Genomic DNA, 24,072 nt, shown 5'->3' with positions numbered 1-24,072 from the left:
TCTGTGGTCCTGGGGAACCAATGGCTGTGCCTGCACCTGCGGCCTGGAAGAGGGACAAGCCACCTGCCCTGGGGTCCCGGTCATCCGCAGCTGCAGCCAGGCAAAGCCACCCACCCACGGTCCCCTGCAGCTGCGGCCAGCCCGGGCGAAGGCGGCCCGGGTCCTGGGTGCCTGCGGCCAGCCAGAGGGAAGGGAGCCCAGGTCCCGGGTGCCTGCGACCAGCTAGAGGAGGGAATCCTGGGTCCCGGGTGCAGGGCGAGGCAGAGGCGGTTAGGGGCGATCAGGCAGGCAGACAGAGGTGGTTAGGGGCGATCACGCAGGCAGGCAGAGGGCTTAGGGGCAATCAGGCAGACAGGCAGGCGAGCGGTTAGGAGCTAGTGGTCCCGGATTGCGAGAGGCAGTCGGACATCCCCCAAGGAGTTTCGGATTGGAGAGGGTGCAGGCTGGGCTGAGGGACGCCCCTCCCCATGCACAAATTTCGTGCACCGGGCCTCCAGCAGTTAATAATACTGTATTGCATATTTGAAAGTTACTGAGAGTAGATCTGAAAAGTTCTCATCACAAGAAAAAAATTTTATAGCTATTATGACTGATGTTAACTAGACTTATTGTGATCATTTCACTATATACAAATATCAAATCATTATGTTGTACATCTGAAATTAATATATATATTTTTAAAGTTATACCTCAATAAAAAAAGTCTATCAGGGTAATAAAAGTACAGTAAAAAAAATACTTCATCTATTTGTTAATTTCCTTTCTTACTGATATAACAAGGTGTTTCAGGCTCATCTTAATTTCTACCTCAATCTTGTAAACAGCTACTTCTTTTATACTGTCATCTATTTATTTAACTTTCCTACATCCTTTTTTCCTCTGAAAAAAGACTGTAAATTTAAGGACTGTACTACTTCTAAACCTTTTCGGCATTTTCATTCCAGTGCTAGGCAGAAGAATGGTACACAATAAATATTTATGGAATTGAACTAAAAGATTAGCATCTGTCTAGGAATTCTGTGCCTATCTCTAGAGTCAAAAAGGCACCACTGAAAACTTTCTCCCCAGATATTGCAAGGGCCTGGCTCAGTCTCACCCGGCTAATTATTCTAAAAGATGTTTGATCATAGAGAGAGGAAACTGCAGTCATTCCTTAATTGTAGTTCCCATTCCACTGAAGGGTTAGATTTCACCACTGGGTGTCCACAGGGGAGTAAATGCTAACTAACACTTGCCTATTTCAAATCACTTTCACACACATTGCCCTCCAAAGTTAAGCAACTGTGTTTTATACAAAACTTACACAAAAATTTTCCCAAAGACTTTTCATTGATTTCTTAGGGAGAAAGGAGGGAGAGGAGAAACATCCATGTGAGAGCAAAACATCTATCGGCTGCCTCCTTGCATGCCCTCCACCAGTGACTGAGCCCACAACCCAGGCATATGTTCCCTGACCAGGAAGCAAACCAGCAACCTTTCAGTGCACGGGGATGATGCTCAACCAACTGAGCCACACCAACTGCGCACATGCCTGATCCCCAGTCAGGTGTGTAAGTGAGGCAACCAATCAATGTTTCCCTTTCACTTTGATGTTTCTCCCCCCTCCCCTTCCTCTTTCTAAAATCAATAAAACCACTTTTTTTTTTAAAGAATAAAATTTAAAAAAAATAGAATTTTAAAAAAAGAACTACATTCCTCACATTCATATGCTTAAGAACAGCAGGAACTTCAGGGCAGACTGCCCATTCCTTTAGTGATCGTAATTTACTTTGTGAAATTGTAAGCACTTCAGATTTTTCAAATTATTTCTTTTTCTAGGCACAGAAACATTTTTTCTTTCTTAAATATTATATGAAATTCTTTGATTAATGGATCAGGGGCAGGGAAAACCCACACATCACTATTATTCATTTTACTAATATAGTTTGGGTATAAAAACACCCAATATTTTAATTCCAACTCTGAAAAATTCCAAATTTCTAACACACCAGCCATTGAAGCAGGGCAAAAGATCCCAAAGACCTATTTTACTGGCTCCCTCTGCTCTGCTCTCTCAACTTTATTTTCTGCAGTAGAATGATGAGGTAAGTAGCACAGGTCCTAGAGGACAGAACAAACTAGGAGAAACTATAAAGAAAACATTCATTGATGACATATGCTTGCTGTAAATGATACTAGGCACTACACAAGTTATTTATCCAACAATAGTTCCACAAAATAGGCAGCATTCCCATTTTACAGATAAGAAAATTCAGATTCTGAGAGATTTAAGATGTGACTTAGCTGTAGTTCCAGAGGTCTTTCCTTAACAACCCCACCAAATTACAGAAGAGCCAAAGGGTATAGCCTTTGACTCTACCTTGGAGGTGGGATAGTTTGGGAACCATGTCACCTCCCATCTCTAAACCCTTTGTTCAGCTGTGCATTGTTCTTAAGAGGCCAACCTCAGCCTCTTAAATCCAGCTTTCAAGGCCTTATACAATCTGTCCTCCTGCCTCCTTCTCAAGCCACTTTCCCCATTCCTGGCTTTGCTCCAGCACACTGGCTTTTTTGAAGTTCCCACAACCATCCCTTCCCTGTCTTTTTCATCTTGGCTACTCAAACTGGCCTTCACATTAGCAATTAAATATCTCTGTACCTAACAGCACTGTATTCTCAAGCTGCTATTGATTGTTTTCAACATCAAAATAATCCATCCCTCTCCTTTCTTCCCACCCCCACCGAATAGGAATGTCATCTATACCCAAAACAGTATTTAGGTTTATTACCTAACATTAGAGCTAGGGAAGAAATTCTGAGGTCATCTGCCGGGAGCCGGTCCATCCTTGCTGTTTCAAGGGACCTGGCATATATGGCATACTGTTCTTAATATGTTTGCTCACCTTCTTGGCGCTGTGTTTTAACCAAGGTCACCTCTCCGAGAAAGGTTGAATCCCCAGGTAGGGATTTTCCCCTGAAGTTAGGGAGGGAATAAAATCCCTCAACTAAGTGCCAGGCGGGTAATTAATCCCTTTAACTACGAACAATCATGCTTAAACTACATAATCTTTTCTCCCTGGAATGGAGATAAGAAACGCCCTAACCTTTGTAATAGAGATTGATAGGATTGAATCAACTGGTATAAATACAGTTGTAACAAGACAGAAACACACAGAACTCAGAACACAGAACTAAGGACACAGAACTCAGAAGACAGGACCAAGAGAGACAGAGCCTAGGCACAGAACCTACAGGGAGCGTTCTCTGGAGACGGAGGAGCTTCGCTGGAGAGAGCATGGCAGGGGATCCTGGACAGAGGCTGGCCTCAGAGCCTGGAGACGGAGCCTAGCGAGAGAACATGGCAAAAGATCCTGGACTGAACCTGACTACAGAAATTGGCAAGAGAACCTGACTAGAACCTGGTGACTGAACCTGACTTGAGTACCTGGCCACAGAACCTGGCTGGAGATCCGAAGCAGAGCCTCTCTGGAGATCAAGACCAGAACTTGGCTGGAGATCCTGGCTAGGCTGCTGATCAACTGAACACTGTCTCTGTGTCATTCCTTCTTCGCCGACTCCGTCCACACCTTTGGGGACCCCTGGACCTGCTGGGGTTGGACCCCGGCATCTGGCGCCCGAACAGGGACCCCTACGTAAGCCCCACTCTCGGGATGGATAGGACTCCACCATAGGAAGAGGGTGGATAGTCTTCGCCGACTCCGTCCACACCTTTGGGAACCCCTGGAACAGGATTCCCTTAGGTAAGCCCCCCCCCCATTGAGAACCCCACACTCGGGACGGATAGGACTCCACCAGGGTGCTACAGACCCCCCTATAGAGGATAAGTAGGGTAAGAAGGTGGATAGTACAGAACTTAGATTGAGAAGATGTGCCATACTGAGTCCAAAGAAAGAAGACTCTGTATTGATCTTTAGATTAAGAAGATGTGCCATACTGAGTCTAAAGAAAAAAGACTCCGTATTGATCTTTTAACATATATGCTTATTAGCAGAGGAATTAAGGTTACTCCCAGTCAGACAGAACATTTTATACAAGAAATACGTCCATGCTTTTCTGAGGAAGGAAAGGTGCCGGAAAGGTAAATGTAGAGGCATGGGAGAAGGTAGGCCCAAGGAGCCTTATCCTTAACCCCACTGCAGCCTTTCCACCCCGGGAAAGTGCAGGATTGGCAAGCTCTCCCTGGGGTGATAGATCAGGACTCAGGTAATAGCAGAAAGCGCCAATCCTACTCTTAAAATGGATACAAGAGAGCGTTTCAGGTTTTTCTTTTTAATGCTTGCTTTTAAAAAATAAAAAAGGGGGAATTTGCCGGGAGCCGGTCCATCCTTGCTGTTTCAAGGGACCTGGCATATATGGCATACTTTTCTTAATATGTTTGCTCACCTTCTTGGCGCTGTGTTTTAACCAAAGTCACCTCTCCGAGAAAGGTTGAATCCCCAGGTAGGGATTTTCCCCTGAAGTTAGGGAGGGAATAAAACCCCTCAACTAAGTGCCAGGCGGGTAATTAATCCCTTTAACTACGAACAATCATGCTTAAACTACATAATCTTTTCTCCCTGGAATGGAGATAAGAAACGCCCTAACCTTTGTAATAGAGATTGATAGGATTGAATCAACTGGTATAAATACAGTTGTAACAAGACAGAAAGACTCAGAACTCAGGAGACAGAATTCAGAAGACAGAACCTACACGGAGCCTAGAGACAGAAGAACTTCGCTGGCGAGAGCATGCCAGAGGATCCTGGACCGGGACTGGCCTCGGAGCCTAGAGACAGAGCCTAGCGGGAGAACATGGCAAGGGATCCTGGACTGAACCTGACTACAGAGATTGGCAGGAGAACCTGACTGGAACCTGGACACTGAACCTGACTGGAGAGCCTGGACAGAACCTGGCTGGAGAACCTAGCGAGGGAACATGGCTACAGAACCTCGCTGGAGATCCGAAGCAGAACCTCTCTGGAGATCCGGGCTAGAGATCCTGGCTAGGCTGCTGATCAACTGAACACTGTCTCCGTATCATTCCTTCTTCGCCGACTCCGTCCACACCTTTGGGGACCCCTGGACCCGCTGGGGTTCGACCCCGGCAGTCATCAAGTACAAATCCTTCATTTTTCAGAGGACTGTGCCTTGAGAGGTTATATATTCTATTCTCGCCATATGGCATTTAAAAAATTACCCTTATATCATAGGAGTTTCCTCCTGGACACTGAATGGTCATAGTCCCATTTAAAAAGGCTTCTCTTCACCACTTACATCATACACAGAAATCAACTCAAAATGGACATAAGACAGGAAACCATAAAAATCTTAGAAGAACCCAGAGGAAGCAAAATATCAGACATATCTCGTAGCAATATCTTTACCGATACATCTCCTAGGACAGTGGAAACTAAGGAGAAAATAAACAAATGGGACTACTTCAAAATAAAAAGCTTCTGCACAGCAAAAAAAACCAGCAACAAAACAAGAGAGCCCACTGCATGGAAGAACATATTTTGCCAATGTTACAATAAGGGTTTAATCTCCAAAAGTTATAGGGAACTTATACAACTTAAAAGGAAGCTAAACAATCCAATAAAAAAATGGGCAAAAGACCTAAATCAGTGATGGCGAACCTTTTGAGCTCGGCGTGTCAGCATTTTGAAAAACCCTAACTTAACTCTGGTGCCGTGTCACATATAGAAATTTTTTGATATTTGAAACCATAGTAAAACAAAGACTTATATTTTTGATATTTATTTTATATATTTAAATGCCATTTAACAAAGAAAAATCAACCAAACAAATGAGTTCGCGTGTCACTTCTGACACGCGTGTCATAGGTTCGCCATCACTGACCTAAATAGACACTTCAAAAGTGGACATACAGAAGGCCAAGAGACATATGAAAAAAATGCTCAAAGTTGCTAACCTTCGAGAGACGCAAATCAAAGCGACAATGAGGGCTCTGGCTGGTTTGGCTCAATGGACAGGTTTGGCGTGGGGACTGAAGGGTCTCAGGCTTGTGGGCTGGATACCCAGTAGGGGGTGTGCAGGAGGCAGCCGATCAATGATTCTCTCTCATCATTGATGTCTCCCCCGACCCCTCTGAAATCAATAAATATATATATTTTTTTAATATATTTTTATTGATTTTCGAGAGGAAGGGAGAGGGATAGATAGAAACATCAATGATGAGAGAGAATCATTGATCGGCTGCCTCCTGCACGCCCTCTATTGGGGATCGAGCCCGCAACCCAGGCATGTGCCCTTCGCCAGAATCGAACCTGGGACCCTTGAGTCTGCAGGCCAAAGCTCTATCCACTAAGCCAAACTGGCTAGGGCAATAAAAATATATTTAAAAAAAAAAACACAAAAACGACAATGAGGTACCATCTCACACCTGTCAGAATGGCTATCATCAACAAATCAACACACAACAAGTGCTGGCGAGGATGTGGAGAAAAAGGAATCCTCGTATGCTACGGGTGGGAATACAGACTGGTGCAGCCACTGTGGAAAACAGTATGGAGTTTTCCTCAAAAAATTAAAAATGGAACTCCAATTTGACCCAGTAATCCCACTTCTAGGACTATATCCCAAGAAATCAGAAATACCAATCAGAAAGAATATATGCACCTCTATGTTTATAGCAGCACAATTACAATGGCTAAGATTTGGAAGCAGCCTAAGTGCCCATTAGATGGTGAGTGGATTAAAACTGTGGTACATCTACACAATGGAATACTATGCTGCTGTAAAAAAGCAGAAATTCTTACCATTTGCAACAGCATGGATGGACCTGGAGAGCATTATGCTAAGTGAAATAAACCAGTCTGAGAAAGATAAATATCACATGATCTCACCCATTTATGGAATGTAATGAACAACATAAAATGATGAACAAAAATAGATCCAGAGACACAGAAGCATTGGAACAAGCCATTAAACCTCTGAGGGAAGGCAGGGGAGGATGGGGGGGGGCGGGGGTGGAGATATTAAGAGATTAACCGAAGGACAAGTTATGCATGCCTATAAGCATAACCAATGGACACTGACAGTAGGGAGGTGAGGGCATATGCTGGAGGGCAGGAGCAGCCGGGAAGAGATCAATGGGGGAAAAAGGAGACATATGCCATACTTTCAACAAAAAATTTAAATTAAAAAAAAATTAAAAAAAAACAGGCTTGTCTTTGCTGAAGGAAATAGCATCCCTGTTCTATCCTTCCCAAATCTTTTCCACTAGGGATCCATGCCAGCTTTTGCCTCTAACACACTGATTTCCAACACTAAATGAGGAGATGGTAAATTTGCATCAACTGGGCAAGTAAGCTTGGGGGCTACAGTTAAACTGCCTGAATCTAGACTATTCTCAAAAACAAGTTGTACCTTTCTTTGCCTCAGTTTCCCAATCTGTGAAATGGGGGTAATGCTCCCACCTTCAAGGTGTGGACAGAGTTACAGTAACATGCAAAAAAGACTCAAAGCCCACACAAATACAACTGCCTATTGACATCACCACTTGCACGTCTCATCAGCAATCTCAAATAAGCCCAAGATGAAATTTTCAATCATCTTCCAAAACCTGCTCATCTTTCCCAGCTCAGCATATGTAATTATATCAGTATCTTTCTCCACATCCAACCCGTTATCCAGTCCTATCCATGCGAAGCCCACATATCATTCACTTCTGTTTGCACTGTCATCACCCTACTCTAAGGTACAATCATCTCTCACACGAATTACTGCAGCAGCCAAAATGACCTGTAGGCTTCCAACTTTTGCTCTTTCCAATGCAAGCAAATCCACCTCCTTAAAAATACAACCATATCTTCTTGTCACCTCCCCATCTCTAAACCCTTTCTTAGGCTGTGCGTTGTTCTTGAGAGGCCAACCTCTTAAATCTAGCTTTCCAGGCCTTACACGATCTGTCCCTTGCCTCCTTCCCAAGCCACTCTCCCTATTCCTGACTCTGCTCCAGCACACCGGCTTTTCTGAAGTTCCTCAAATGTGTTCGGCTCCCTCCTGACAAACTCCTACTCATCCTTTGGGTCTCAGGGCAAAGTTGAACCCTCTCTCATTACTCTCACGGGGGTCTGAAGTACTTATTTGTACTTCTTTAATTGACTACATAAAGTATAAAAGCACAAACGGTTATTTATAAACCCAACTAAACTGAAAGCTCCACGAAGGCAGGCACTGTTATCTGGTTTCCCTCGGGATCCTCAGGAAAGCCGAGTTTGCACAGTTTGGGGCCAAATATTTGAATAAACCCAACTAAGGAGAAGCGAGACAAAGTAGCTAATTAAAAGTTCTTACTCGAAAACATCAGGTTCTAACTGACATAACTACCCATTTTGCTTCAACACTCTCCCCACCTCCACTCTGAACAGATCAGACCAAACTACTCATGAATTCAGATATTCAAGTCTCAAACCCCAGGCAGCCACGCCCCCGCAAGTGAACACATCCTAGCACTCAGGCGAGAAGGAACGTGCCTCTTTTGCCCCTGCAGGTGGCGGGGTGCCGGTCCGGGGGTATTTCCTAATCCAGACACCCCGGCCGGGTCTGAAACCAGCCCAGCCAGCCGAGAGGCGCGCGGGCAGGAGCACTTCGTCAGCTGTCGAGCCGCGGGGCGCCCCACTGAGGCTTCTCAGGCGCAGTTCAAACCGTGCGTCCCGGCCCGAGCGCCTACCCTCGGAAGTCCATTCGATTCAAGAAGGGGGGGACGGAAATACGACGACCCACGTGCCTCGCCCTTTAAGAAACACCCCCATTCGAGCCTGGCGGGGCGCCGAGTAAATCCTCGCGAGAGCCACCGGATTCCGCCCGCTTCTTCCTCTCCGCTTACCGGGACGGAAGGAAGACGGTACTTCCCCGCCCCGCGGTCTGACCTCACAAGGCAGCGCGGTCTCAGCTGTGGCCAATCCGCAGGCTTATTGTAGGCCGCGGCGCAGAGAGCCAATGGAAAGTCGCGGCGCGCGCAGAGCGTGCCCTTTTCCGCTCAGGCCCCGCCCTTCCGTCCGCCGACTTCCACTCAGCCCTTGGCGGAGGAAGTGATGTCACAGGCCCCATGTGAGCGGATTGCAACACATGCAGCTGCCTGGAGAGAGGGAGCCGGTGTCCTACGTCAGAGCCGCCGCCGCGGAGTCGCCGCCGGGGAGGACCAGCCGCTGCCGCCCAGGACTGGGCCCTTAGGTGAGCCAGGGGGAGGGGGAGGCCAGCGACCCCCCACGGCGGGTCGCGCGGGGCGGGAAGAGGAGGGCCTCTCGGGGGTGGCAAGGAAGGGGGCCGCTCTGCCCAGTGGCGGCGCTAACTCTGTGGTCTTGATGTCTCCGGGCCCCGCCGGGCCGCTCTAGGGAGGAGGAGGCGAGAAGATGGCGGACGACCCCACTGCTGCGGATAGGAACGTGGAGATCTGGAAGATCAAGAAGCTGATTAAGAGCTTGGAGGCGGCCCGCGGGTGAGCGCTGCGTCCGGCCCCCAAGTGCCCTCTTGGTACCCGGACCCCTCAGGATGGCCGCCCCCGCGCCGCATGGCCGGATGAGGAGAAGCAGGCACTACTCCCGCCTTCTGGACTTTTGGGTAGTTGTCCCCGACCCAGGGGCTAGCCTAGCCGCTAGGGTCTATGCGACTGGCCCGGGAAGGAGTCCTTCCCCCGCCTGGGGGTAAAGAGCCCGGTCCTGGGGCTCGGCCCACTCGACCCCCCTCGTGGCAGACTCCTGCTACTTTTGTACCCCTCCTAGGCCCTTGAACCCAGCTCCTCCCTCTTCAGGCTCCAGGTACTGCCACCCAACTCGGGTGCTGTTGGGGGAAAGGGCTCGGCCTTCCTTTCCAAACTACCTTCCCTGATTTCCTCCCTTCACGTTCCTCAGTCAGGCCTCTTTAAAATGGCCTCTCCTTCTCGAGCTTCTGGGACTCGGTTGGGTGAAGTTTGGATGGGGCAGAAGGGAGAGGTGGTCGGGGACAACCTCTGACATCTCCTGGTTTCTCCCACGATGACTTCCCCCAGATCCTCTAATTATTCCGGAGCTACCTGGTTTTAGCTCTTCCAGGACCTGTCTATAAACTGCAAATGCCAACGTGTACGGGGAGGGGGGAGTAGGGGGAGGTTTTGGTTGACGATCTATATCTAAAAATGCAGAACACGGGGCTGTTGATATGAATTGCAGCATCAGGGTCCCTTTTGGCCTCTCTGGAACTTCAGGGGATAGAGGTGCCAGATGCTTGCGTAAATTCAGAATTGAATTAGGTGGGCTTGAGTATCCTTTTGTAAATTTTGATAAGAAACGATAGGTGAGTCCACTGTGGGAAGGGTAAACTAGTTTAAAACTAGTTCTATTTAAAAAAATGTTTTTAAATTACTCGTTTGGGGAAGCTGTGTCAGGTATTCCTATTTTTTCACCTAGTTACTTGATTTTGTTTCTTTCTCACTCGTGGAAACTTTTTATTTATAGGAAGTAGGGGGCCGGGGGAAGAAAGTGTTTGGGACATTACTTATTTGTGTGTTTGAGTATTCTTAGAAGAGTGACGAGCCCCAGGCCATTATGAAAGTTTTCAGCTTAAGAATTGAACATTTTGGTTTCCAGCCCAGGTTTGTCCTTGATTGGTAGATTTGCAATGATAACATTGATTAAGTTCTTTATTGAAGTGTGCTTGGTTCCATGGAAGGCCCAAGGTTAAGACAGGTTTTACCATTGTCTTTCGTTCTTAATAAATCAGTGGCAGTTCTGCTTGGGATGAAGATTCTGAAACTTTGGTGACTTGGGCTTTTGCTCACGCTAATATGAACTGAAGTAGCAGCTTATTTTTTGTTCTTTAAGTTTGTTTTTCTTTGGACTTAATAGAATATTCAGACTTAATTAATAATCTTACAGGAATTTGAACACAGGTAGTTCTGTGCCACATGATAGAATGAACACAGTTTTTCCCCATGTGTAAGAATACTTACTGTACAGGAGGGGTTAATATGGGTCATGACGCATTGTGATGCACTACCAGGAATTAGCCGGGTTCTTTTGTTTCATTAGGATATTTTGTTGTGTTACTTGAATTCCTCAACTGAGTCTATCTTTTATAAATTGCTGTTGTTGCAGTGTTGTTTAAAATTGTCTCTGACCTGTAGATTTGTTCTCTTATTTAATTTGGAAGCGGGTTCACACATTAGAGTTTATATACATTTTATTCTTTGAAGAAGTCTAGATTATGAATTCACAACTATAATTTGCCTGATGTCCAAGTGAAGTAACATAGACGGAATAACTCAGCTTAATAAGTAACAGCATTCCTTTCTACTGCTTCAGGACGCTTTTTTTTTTTTTAATATATTTTATTGATTTTTTTACAGAGAGGAAGGGAGAGGGACAGAGAGTCAGAAACATCGATGAGAGAGAAACATCGATCAGCTGCCTCCTGCACACCCCCCACTGGGGATGTGCCTGCAACCTTTGACCAGAATCGAACCTGGGACCTTTCAGTCCGCAGGCCGATGCTCTATCCACTGAGCCAAACCGGTTACGGCAGGAAGCTTATTCTTAAATTTGTTCCTAGCCACTTGAAACTTTTAAGCTCCCCTTTAAAACTTTTAAAGGCTTTATTCCTTTGATTAGCAAGGTTTATTAAAGTTTAATTTTTTCTTACTGATTTTAGAGAGAGAAGAACATAGACTTGTTGTCCCACACATTCATGTATTCATTGTTCTATTGTGTGTGCCCTGATCAGGAATCGAATCCCCATCCCTGGCACATTGAGATAACAACACTGTAACCAAGTGAGCTATCTGGCCATTAAAGTTTAAATGAAGTTCTTACACTCAACTTTTCTTCCACGTGATGGAGTTAGTTTGGAGTTTTAAACGGGAATAAGCTGTTTAAAATATCTGGGGAATAGTCTTCCTATAAATAAACGACATAGTTGATAATCATGTCCTACTTTGCCTACTTAGATTTTATTCAGGATTTGGTTGAGCCCATGAAAGTTTAAAATCTTGGCCATCTCTAGCTATCAGTAAAGGAGTCACAAGTTTATTCTGTCTGGCTCAGAGGTTTTCCAGTACATACCAATTTCTTTTTGGGAATAGCAAAATTGTATTTTCATAGCTGAGTTGTATTACAGTCAGACAGATTATCATAGTGTACAGTGAGAATGCTTTTTCTTCTTTACCCAATACTAAAATATTTAAGGGAAAATGTAATGGACTTTTAAGGACAAACTGAATGGAAAAATGAATCTGTGTGCTGGTGTTTGGGGGGTCAATCTGGGTTTCAGGAGAAAACAGGTTATGTGGTTATTAGCACCAGATAGTGGTGGATTGAGAGAATTGAGTTGAAAGGGGTATTACAGTATAACTTGATTTAAATTGGGTGAGACATAAGTCACACTTAAAGTTAGTGGTAGTTTCTTCTTGATTTATGATTGCTCCTGGTATATTCTCCACAGTTGGTGTAATGAGGACAAATATGTGCATAAGCCAAAACTGGAACTAGGGCCATGAGAATAGAAGGTGGTTGCAGATACTCTGAGTAAGAAACTAAAGCAGGTGAATGGTAGGTGGGAAATTTTGGTTGCTGTTTTTTCCTTGTTTTCTGAACCAGCAAGAAATAGTATTGGAAGCTTTATAGTTTTCAGGTAGTAAAATCATAACCAGAGCTTATTCCATCCAAGGACAATGGTGTAAGTGACACAGGAATAGACAAGGTTAATTTGAACTAAGTTGTGTCTGTATGTGTTAGAAATATTGTTCATTTATCTTCAGCAGGGAACCTTGAATATTTCAGACATAATGAGCCCTCCAACAGATAATCCATGTTCGAAGATCAGTGCAGTTTGTAAACTTCATTTGGGTGTCATCAGTGGTTTGGGGGCATTTTTAAAGCTTACTATTTAGTTAAAAATAACTTGTAGATACCTAGACTTTGAAGGAAGTAGAAATTACCTGGCTGTATATAGCTGTCTTTCCTGCCCCCAAATATGATTCGGGGGCCGGGGAGGCTGGATGAGGGACTATTCTCTATTCTCAATAATGCTGATAAGCAAATATGTGGGGGGTTTCCCCACACCAAGCAGTACTCCGATTCTTAGTGATCACCAGCCGAGTGTCCTACAATTCAGTTCACTTCTGACATTGAAATTAAGATCAGATCCACAAGGTAAAGGGCTCAGTCCCACAAGACTACCCTACTTGAAAACCTGGTCCTATTTCTGATCCACAGGCTATAAATGGGGGGTTCAATAATTTGCTGCAGTGGCCCACAGAACTCAGGGAAACACTTTATTTGTGTTTATTGGTTTATTACAGAGGATAATACAAAGGATACAGATGTACAGCCAGATGAGGAGGTACATAGAGCAAGGTCCAGAAGGGTCTGAGTGTGGGCACTTATGCCCCTGGGGACCTAGAGTGCACTACCTGAATGTAAAGTTCAGTACATCTTGTTCAGGAATTTTATAGAACATAATCTGCAGCATGCCACTTTCTTTTCCCCTTCCTTGAGGTCCATGTATGGAACTGAAAGTTCCAATCCTGAATTCATTTGGTCTTTCTGATAACCAACCTCATTCTGAAGCTATCTGGGAGCCCTACCCTAAGTCACTTAATTAGCATAAACCCAGGTGTGCCCCAAAGGGATTCCTTATGAATAACAGAAGCAATCCCATCAAGGAATTCTAAGACCAAATTGATTTCTTTCTTTTTTTAATCCTCATGAGGATTTTTCCCTTTTTTTTTTTTAGAGAGAGAGAGAGTGGGAGAGGGAAAGACAGAAACATTAATGTGTAAGAAACAATTCGATTGTTTTCCTCCTCCATGAGCCCGGATCAGGGCCCAGGCTAGGGAGAAGCCTGCAACCAAGGTACATGCCGTTGACCAGAATCGAACCTGGAACCTTTTGGACCCTAGGCTGAGGCTCTATCCACTGAGCCAAACCGGCTAGAACCAAATTTATTTCTTATACCACATGATTTTTTTAAATCTCCACAAAATTTCTTACATTGTGTTTAATTAAAGGTAATTTTGAGAGCTCATTGAACAGGTTTTGTAAAAATTTATAGACAATAAGATATATACAAATTGTTAATATAATTTGAATAAGTTAAATGTGTTTGAATACCTTCCTCAAGTGAAAATTGTTGATTAAGAACATTAGCTTAAATAATACTTGGAATGTTCTCAAGGCAATGAATTTGAGAGGTAGTAAAAGGAAGAGGGGCAGATAAGAGTATATTTGATAGAGTGTGGTGGTGTTCCTCCGTCCACTTCAAGTGTCACAGGCTGTCTGCCTCAACTCTGAACTTGTCCTAACAGCCCTTGTATTCTGGCATGGTGTTCTATGCACTGTGAACCTAATGAACAATTACTCTCTTTGAATTTCAACTCTTGACAGACTTCTCATTGTAGTAGCAGATATACTTATCCTTCCAGGAAAGGAAGGCCTACTCTGGACACACTCCTAGGTAAGCAAGACTACCTAATTAGAATACCATTTAAGGCCTATTGCAACGTGGGTTACAGGTGGCTATCCCCCATTCCCACCTTCTCCCCCCACACACACACCAGTTGGACCCTTTTTAGCAAAGGGCCCATTTTCTTTGAGCTTGGGGTTGAGTATGTGCCCAGAGCAGCCTCTGGTGCTGGGAACGTGTTCAGTTGTGAGAAAATGTAAAATGTCAGTTTTATAGCAGGACTAAATCATCTTTAATCCTATTGAAGAGTCAGAAGGAGAAATTTGCCTCTTTTCCCTAGATCTGCTAGAACTGTCCAACTGAGAATTTGGGACAACAGAAATTTCTTCTGAGTCCAACTTACTCTCCAGGTATCTCAGAATAGAACCTTCTGGGATACATTCTGTAGGTGGCTCTTAATTCTTCAGCAGCCTGCTCTCTCAGTGAGGGGGAGAAGGGACAAGGGAGTTTCAAGGCTCTTCTTTGCATCAGGTTAGAAATTATGAGGTTTCTCATTTGGGGACACTGTCCTCAGCGTATAATGAAGTTCCCTCTGATAACAACTTTATCTTATTGCCACTGGACACACTTTGAACTTTGCCTACTATCTGTTAGAAAAGGAAATTCCCTTTTTTCTTATTTTTGTCACTTTTCCTGAACAGGTGTATTTTTCTTCCTTTAATCTAAATGCATAGAAACCAAGAAAAAGAATGGTTTTGCTTTTATTCCCAACCCAAATATAATGGAGTTTAATTAAGAGCCATAATTTTTTTATTCCCTTATAGGTACAAAGATGGAAACATTAAAATAGACATTAAAGCTGTCTTTTTTAATCCAGTCCTTTCTCTTTCATCTACTTAATTTGTATGTAAAAAGTGCCTTATAACTCTTTATATGTTTGCTTTGTTCTTTTTTCAACCCTCCAACTTACTTTAGACCTGTATTTTTTTATTTTTTTATTTTTTTTTTTATTGATTTGAGAGAGAGGGAAACATTGATTGGTTGCCTCCCTGACTGGAGTCAAATCAGCGACCTTTCAGTGTAGGGGACATTGCTCAAGCAGCTGAGCCACACCCACCAGGGCTATATCTTCATTTTAACACCAGTTTTCAGACGTGTGGCTTCTCGTCCTATGTATGCTTTCTCTTTTATCTTGTCACCATCCTTCCTACACAGTTCAGAAGAGTTGACATTTTGAGATGCCTGACACTGTTTCTTGTCATGCAGATACTGGTTCTGTAAGTCTTCTGTTTTCACATTTTCATTTGAATCTCTAAGGTCACTTTGATCCTAGTCAAAACAAAAGTTTGTCTTTTCAGCCCTGCCGGTGTGACTCGGTGGTTGAGCATTGACCTGTGAACCAGGAGGTCACACAGGGCACATGCCCGGGTTGCAGGCTTGATCCCCAGTAGGGGGCATGCAGGAGGCAGCACGTCAGTGATTCTCATCATTGATGTTTCTATCTATCCCTCTCCTTTCCTCTCTGAAATCAATTAAAAAAATTTTTTAAAATTTGTCTTTTCACGCTCTGTCTGTGGCCTTTTAAATTATATTGTTTTCCCCAAACTAACATCTAGGTATATGAAAAATTAAGCCCACAAATGAATTTTTACTAGCAACCAGTCAGCTTACAAACTTCAAGCATCTGTTGTGAGTTGGGCAATAGACATTTGTAAGAAATGTGTAATACAGTGAGAATGTGGTCTGACACATAACCCTAGTGTGATGATATGAACCATTTCCAGCCCCATATTAGTAGTAAGTACATAATAACACAGTACACATTGAAGGAGGTATAGTATAAGCAGATAATTCAGGTCTTGAATAAATATGTTGGACATTGTCAGATACCAAAAGATAGATATATAGATATATAGATATATTGATTTCTGAGAGGAAGGGAGAGGGAGAAATAGAAACATCAGTGATGAGAGAAAATCATTGATCAGCTGCCTCCTGCATACCCCACACTGGGGATTGAGCCTGCAACCCAGGCAAGTGTCCCAGCCGGGAATCAAACCCTGACCTCCTGGTTCATAGGTCAACACTCAACCACTGAGCCATGCTGGCCAGGTGAGATGTAAGAAATTGAAGTATAGTAAGGGACAGTGCTAGATTCTGTTTGTACTTTTCTGACTTTGAAGCCTGTGATCCTAACATTCCATACTGCCTTGCTCTTTGATTAGTATTTCTGAATAGAAAGATCTCCCATTCTTTTCTGAAAGAAAGACTCTTGTCCGAGGAGATTGGAGTTTACCAGAAGGAGCAGCTGTGCTGAGACCCAGGAGCAAAGATAAAAGGGAAACAGGCATGCTGTTTGCAAGTCTGTCCTAGAAAAAACTTGGGTACTGAACATACTCGTTTCTAATGAGAATCCACAAAGCAAGTGAGGGGAATAACTTGCTTTAAACCCCTCCCCAGAAGCTAATTTGTGTATTAGAAAGATTAACAGGAAGTCTATGGCTTCGTTTTATTTGAATAGTATTTACATAGTGGTCAAAAAAGATAGGAGCTGGATTTTCATTTATAGAGTCCTGTGTAGAACACTGGTAATGAGTCTCTACTGCTGGTTGTGATTGGTATCTCCTGACTTTGCACTGATGTGAGAACACTAGAGAAATTTTCCAGCTTCTGTTGCTTCCCTGGTGGAATATTCCACTAGGTTAATTTTGTGAAGTTGTTATAATTCTTTTAAGATGAAGTAAATGTCTGTACTTGTAGAAAAAGTAATGCCCATTAGATATATACATTTTGGTTTTAGATAACTGAGTAATCCTGCTGAGGATGATACTAAAATAAGCTTTATAAACTTTCTACTGAAAAATTTTGGGACAACTGATTTATTCTGTCCTCTAGCATAGAGGTTGTTTTATGTTAGGAATTAACCATTTATTCATTCATCAAATGTTTGAGTGTTCACTGTGTGCTAAAATGATTTCTGCCCTCAAGAGGCTTATATATTGCCAAGACCGGTTTGGCTCACTGGATAGAGCGTCGGCCTGCGGACTGAAAGGTCCCAGGTTCGATTCCGGTCAAGGGCATGTACCTGGGTTGCGGGCACATCCCCAGTAGGAGATGTGCTGGAGGCAGCTGATCGATGTTTCTCTCTCGTCGATGTTTCTGACTCTCTATCTCTCTCCCTTCCTCTCTGTAAAAAATCAATAAAATATATTAAAAAAAAAAAGAGGCTTATATAGACCTACTGTAAGCAATGTGTTGTTTTATTGATCCTTGGTGGAAGAAAAAACAGGTCACACCTTTGAAGTGACTGATTCTGGGTTTATCAAAATACAGAACCCATTCCATAACTGTAAGCTAAAGCCATTTAAGCTTTTGTATAATATAACTATTTAAAGTTTTAGAGGAGAATGAATTTCACTCCCTTATGACATACTTAAAAACAGTTTCTGGTGTTCTAGCCATATTGTTTTCTTTTTTATTGCTTTCAGAGAGGAAGGGAGAAGGAGAGAGAGAGAAAAACACCAATGATGAGAGAGAATCATTGATTGGCTGCCTCCCACTGGAGATCAAGCTCGAAACCAGGGCAAGTGCCCTTGACCGGAATCAAACCCGAGACCCTTCAGGCCACAGGCTGATGCTCTATCCACTGAGCCAAACCAGCTAGGGCTGGCCATATTATTTTGAACTATATTTTTGGCTTGGTACTCTTGTTCTATTGGAAGATTTGGCAAGTCCTCTGATCCAGTAAAGGTGATCACCTGCCACAAGGTCAACATTTCTCTCTCTCTCTCTCCCCCCCCCTCCCCCCCTCTCTCCTTAGATTGACTTCAGCACCACCTAACTACCTTTTTTCTATGCTTTGATGATAATTCTTTCTGACCGATACCATTAAAGGTCAGGGGGCTAGGGCACAAGGAGCTAGAGTTCCATCTAGTTACCATTTAGTGAACACTATCTACTATTCATGCTAGGCATTTGATATATATTATCTTAACAGAATCCTCATGACCTTGTAAACTAAGTAGAAACTGAGGCCCAAAGAGATTTGTGTAATTTGCTGTAGGTCACACAGATAGGACAGAACATGAACCCAAATCTGTCTGATTCTAAAACCTTTGCTAACTCATAACCACCTTTCTGTTCCCATATTCAACCCATATAAAAAAGATTGCTTTAGTCTCATTTTTGTTTTTTGTTTTTAATACTCAACCAAGGGTATGTTTTTATTGATTTTAGAGAGGAAGGGAAACACTGATGTGAGAGGAAAACATTGATCAGGCCCTGACCGCTTTGGCTCAGTGGATAGAGCGTCGGCCTGCAGACTGAAGGGTCCCAGGTTCGATTCCAGTCAAGGGCATGTACCTTGGTTGCGGGCACATCCCCAGTGGGGAGTGTGCAGGAGGCAGCTGAATCGATGTTTCTCTCATTGATGTTTCTAACTCTCTATCCCTCTCCCTTCCTCTCTGTAAAAAATCAATAAAATATATTTAAAAAAAAAAAAAAAGAAAGAAAACATTGATCAGTTGCCTCCCATACGGGCCGACCAGGAATCAAACCCTGATCAAACCTTTTTGGTGTATGGGACGATGCCCAACCAACTGAGCTGGCCAGGGCAACTGAGGTTTAAGTTAAGCTTCGTGGGCCTGAAAAGGGTATAGGATGGCAAGCTTAGCCATCCATATCCTCAGACTAGTCATCAGACATTGAGATGAAAAGCTTCTTGGAGAGCATATACTTTTTTTTTTTTAATATATTTATTGATTTTTTACAGAGAGGAAAGGAAAGGGATAGAGAGTTAGAAACATTGATGAGAGAAAAACATCGTTCAGCTGCCTCCTGCACACTCCCTACTGGGTATGTGCCTGCAACCAAGGTACATGCCCTTGACTGGAAACGAACCTGGGACCCTTGAGTCCACAGGCCGACGCTCTATCCACTGAGCCAAACGGGTTAGGGTGGAGAGCATATACTTTAAATCCCAACCAGAGACTATAGTAGGCCAGGGGTGGGCAACCTTTTTGTGAGTGCATGCCAAAACCAAAATCTCTGACTCAAAATTCTTCTGCGTGCCAACCCTAATTTTTTTAGAACATGTTACGCCTGCTTGATATCTCTTAAGGTGTACGTATGTAAAGAACCTTGAAGAAATAATAAAATTCATTCGAGCGACAAAAACACAGTAAATGATGATGAAAAATACATTTATTTTTTAATGTATACATGTACACTGATAGTCCGACAGAAAACTTTATGACTCCGTTTGATATTATCAGTGGGACTTTTGCTGCTGCATCACTATGACAGATTTTACATCAGGTTTATATTTCGTGACCTTCAGAGATATGCACGAGCTACTTTGATCCGTCAGGCTACTCCTATTACGAGACTTAACAAAATTCATCACTGAGAACAAAGATTCACAGGCGTATGTGGATGAAACCAAAACACTGGTTGGATCTAGGAAGGCAGGGAGAGTTAAGGCAGAGGCATAGAAATTGCTCTTCCCCTCTCTTGTCAATCCATGTCTATGGTCTTTAAGATAACTTGTTATGTAAAATTATTTATTTATCTAAGATGCACCTACACTGAATTTATCTGAAAAATAAAAAAGTCGATATTAAGAAAAAAATTGTAAATGGAAGATTATAAGAGAGGGTTTCGCGTGCCAGCAAAAGTTACTGGCGTGCCATATTTGGCACACGTGCCAGGGGTTGCCCACCCCTGTAGTAGGCAGTCTGGCCCAAGCCTAAAAGTAATTCTATTATGTGGGGATGATGAGATGGATGGCAGGGCATTTCATGGGGAATGAATGTTCTACCTGGAAAAATACGGACATCTCTGAGCCTTGACAATTCACTGGTTGTTAGTGCTGGGGTAAATGACAGCAGCTCACCTGCAATCAAGTGGGCTCTGTGAATTTCTTCTTAGGAGGGGAGGAGAAGTCATAGAATCTCTCTAGCTTCAGCAGGCCAAGACTTCTTGCTTAAAGGTGTAGGAAGCAAGTCCAACACATTGATTCTCAATCCTAGTTATGCATTAGAATTTTTCTGATTCTACTTGAATCAATCTATTTGAAAATTGAGATTCCCTCTCACCCACAGTTACCAACCTCATGCTCCCTATTTAAGAGCTATTGAATTAGACCTGGCTCAGGGTCTGAGCATCGACCTATGAACCAGGAGGTCACAGTTCAATTCCTGGTCAGGGCACATGTCTGGGTTTCGGGCTCAATCCCCAGTAGGGGGTGTATAGGAGGCTGCTGATCAATGATTCTCTCTCATTATTGATGTTTGTATCTTTCTCTCCCTTCCTCTCTGAAATCTTTTTTTTTCTTTTTTCTTTTTTTACAAAAGAGCTATTGAATTAGAATACAGGAAAAGGGGATCTTTTGATTTTTTTTGTGTGTGTGGTTATTTGTGGGGTTTTTTTGGTATTTACTTTTAGAAACCTTTTCAAGGATTCAGAGTTCTCATGCAAATTAGTCAGTGGACAAGCTGGTGGGAAGCACATTTTTTTACACCTATTCTAAAGTGTCCTTCAGCATTGTTGATGATGAGCTTTCATAAGATATTTACAGGTCACCTCTGGCCAGGTGATTAGAGTGTTGTCCCAACATCCCAAGATTGTGGGTTCGCTCCTCAGTGGGCACATACAAGAAGCATCCAATGAATACATAAATAAATGGAACAACAAATTGGTGTTTCTTCTTCCCTTTCTCTTTCTAAAATTAATAATTACTTTTTAAAAGATACTTAACAGGTCAGTGCCTATTACATTTCCTTGTTATGACTCACCAGAAGCCACCTTGTATTCAAAGGCTAGAACTCCCTAAAGTTACACAAACACACAAAAAGACACCACAGCGCCCTAGCCCTAGGCTTTGCTCTAATTACCTTGAGTTTTCTTCCTTAGAGACCTTTCAGTAATGGCAGTTCAATGACAAATATTTCCATGTTCATAGTGCTCAGGGGCTATGAAACATTGGATTGGATGAGTAACCGGTAGGACTACCCTAACCTCCCTCCCATCCTAGAGAGAGAGACTTTTCCTTCAACAGTCTATTTGAGAGTGAGGGAAAGAAAAGCTATAGCTATATGGTTTTTAGTTTTTGGTTTTAATTCCCTTCCTGAGTGTTGTCTAGTTTTATTTACTCTCCATATTTAGTCTATTTACAACTCTTTCCTCCTGTCTCTCAGCTGTTTTATTTCTCAGAAGTTAGTTCTCTGGGTAGAAGCATTGATGAACCCTTCTTTGATAGGGAAAGGGTTGAGAGCAGAGGTCCCTGGAAGCCTTACATTAGCACATTGTTATATGTTGTGTCTTCCTTTGCCAAATTTTTACAACCTGCATGTTGATCATTGCTGTCCCTGATGATTCACTAGCTCTGGAATGAGTGTCTTTGGTTTTGGAAAAGGGATATAGTGACAAAGCAGAAGAGTGGATGAAAACTATTAAAACTTAAAAAGGGTGTAGTTTGCATATGTAGCCAGCAGTTCCTTGGCTTTATTTCTTATGCTTTCCTGAGGTTGTTCACTGTACTTTAAAATGAAATTTGTATTCGGCACCCTTGGTTTTATTTTGGTGTTTACACAAACTGGTTTAACAACTTTGATTTGATTGGCTTGCCTGTAGAGTGAGTATTTATTGTGTTTGGAAACTTTCCTGGAAAAACTTTAATCTGCTTGTATTAAACCCAAGATACAAAACATCAGAAATTATAAAGTAGCCTTTAAACTTCTAAAGTGGAAGCTATTTAGTAATACTTACTTCCTCTTTACCGGTCAGGTGTCTTATAATAAAGATGAATTCAGTAAAGGTTACCCCCAGACGGTGTTTCCCTCGGATGAGCTAGGGAAAGTCACAAAGGAAAACTAGTGAAAGGTAATTTTTTGAACATTAGTCAAAATTCAGGAGTAAGAGGCCAAGACTAATTTGGAGTAGTGTTTCATATTAAGCAACTTGGTAGAGATTTATCAAACAAGTTTTTGGCAAGCTACACTTCTGAACCTTTTTTTTTTCCAGAGAGAGAGAAACCTCAATCTGAGAGAGAGACTTCCATCAGTTGCCTCCCATATGCACCCTCAACCTGCAACCTTTCAGTACACAGGACAACACTCGACCACCTGAACCACTCCAGCCAGACAGCTGAACCACTATTTAGTTGGAATCCTATAACAAGATTATGTTCTTTGGTATCTTCACTACTTTGTCCCCTGTAGAAGTTACTTGGATGTGAGTGGAAGGTTGCCCAACTCTGGTGACTCTTCAGTAAAGTTACTTAAGAAATGCCTATATCACCCTAGCTGGTTTGGCTCAGTGGATAGAGCATTGGCCTGTGGACTGAAGGGTCCCAAGTTCGATTCTGGTCAAGGGAACATGCCTGGGTTGCTGGCTTGGTCCCCAGTGGGGGGCGTGCAAGAGGCAGCTAATCAATGATTCTCATCATTGATGTTTCTATCTCTCTCTCCCTCTCCCTTCCTCTCTGAAATAAATAAAAATATATATTTTTTTAAAAAAGAAATGCCTATATATTATTAACCTATCTATGGTAGAAAGTAAATCATCGCTTATCTTTTTTTTTAATATGCTTTTTAAAATGTTTTATTGCTTTTATAGAGAGAGAAAAGGAGAGGGATAGAAAGATAGAAACTTCAATGAGAGAGAAACATTGATCAGCTGCCTCCTGCATGCCCCCAACTGGGGATTGAGCCCACAACCTGTGCATGTGCCCTGACCGTGAATCGAACCAAGGACCTCTTGGTTTGTGGGTTGACGCCCAACCACTGAGCCACACCACCTGGACAGTAGCTGCTTTTTTTAAGATCTTGCTTTGTCCTCCACATGGTTATTTGCTTTAAGGATTTCCTTCAGGCATTTTGGGTTCCCTCCATTATTTTGTCCCAACATCTTCTCTATCCTCAAATTTTCCATCTTTTTTGTTTGTTTTTTTAGTTTAGGCGTTTATTTGAGCCATACTGACAACATATACCAGGGAGCAAGATCTCAAATTCTCCCAAATGTTCCATCCTGGGGTGCTTTGGTGCCTGTTTGTTTCCTAAGTTATGAACCATTGCTTCTGCTATCCTTGGAGCCCCTTCTCATTCCATTCCCTACTGATTACCTTTTTTGCTAGTTTCATCTCCTAGGAAACTACTCTGTAAATCAGAGCACATCAGCATTTAGAAATTGAGCCCTTTTGAGAAATAACTCCCTTGGTCCCTAAAGATTTCCAGGAGCCTCTAGGATGAAGAAAAATGCTCTTGAGAATTGTTCATCTGAAAGGAAGTACAAGCCAGGAAAGTCAGTATTCAAACTTATCTGTCTTTCATTTTCCCTATCTTATATATTTTCATATTGTACATTTGCATAAGTTGACAATCCCTGTGTAGAGACAGGTAGGTGGCACCTACAGTCTAGACCAGTGGTCAGCAAATTCATTAGTCAACAGAGCCAAATATCAACAGTACAACGATTGAAATTTCTTTTGAGAGCCAAATTTTTTAAACTTAAACTATATAGGTAGGTACATTGTTATTAACTTAATTAGGGTACTCCTAAGGCTTAGGAAGAGCCACACTCAAGGGGCCAAAGAGCCGCATGTGGCTCGCGAGCCGCAGTTTGCCAACCATGGAGACTGTATTTGAAGTTAAATGTTTCCAGCCACTCCCAGAACAAATTCCTTTTCTCTCTCTC

At 42.9% G+C, this 24,072-nt stretch overlaps 1 protein-coding gene and 1 long non-coding RNA gene across 2 annotated transcripts in view; one reads left to right on the top strand and one right to left on the bottom strand.

Annotated features, from left to right (window-relative positions):
• LOC132235706 (uncharacterized) overlaps positions 1-23,804 on the bottom strand; it is a 34,246-nt gene extending 10,442 nt beyond the window's left edge. The window contains exon 1 of the long non-coding RNA XR_009453073.1: positions 23,790-23,804. This is a non-coding gene — a long non-coding RNA (uncharacterized LOC132235706). The remainder of the gene's footprint in view (positions 1-23,789) is intronic.
• ETF1 (eukaryotic translation termination factor 1) overlaps positions 9,020-24,072 on the top strand; it is a 33,919-nt gene continuing 18,866 nt past the window's right edge. The window contains exons 1-2 of the mRNA XM_059698517.1: positions 9,020-9,177; positions 9,339-9,442. Coding sequence (XP_059554500.1) covers positions 9,357-9,442 — 86 coding nt within the window. The 5' untranslated portion in view covers positions 9,020-9,177; positions 9,339-9,356. The remainder of the gene's footprint in view (positions 9,178-9,338; positions 9,443-24,072) is intronic.

The sequence above is a fragment of the Myotis daubentonii genome, chromosome 5, assembly GCF_963259705.1.
Source record: "Myotis daubentonii chromosome 5, mMyoDau2.1, whole genome shotgun sequence".
Classification (NCBI taxonomy): Eukaryota; Metazoa; Chordata; class Mammalia; order Chiroptera; family Vespertilionidae; genus Myotis; species Myotis daubentonii.
This window is presented reverse-complemented; position numbering and strand designations above follow the sequence as displayed.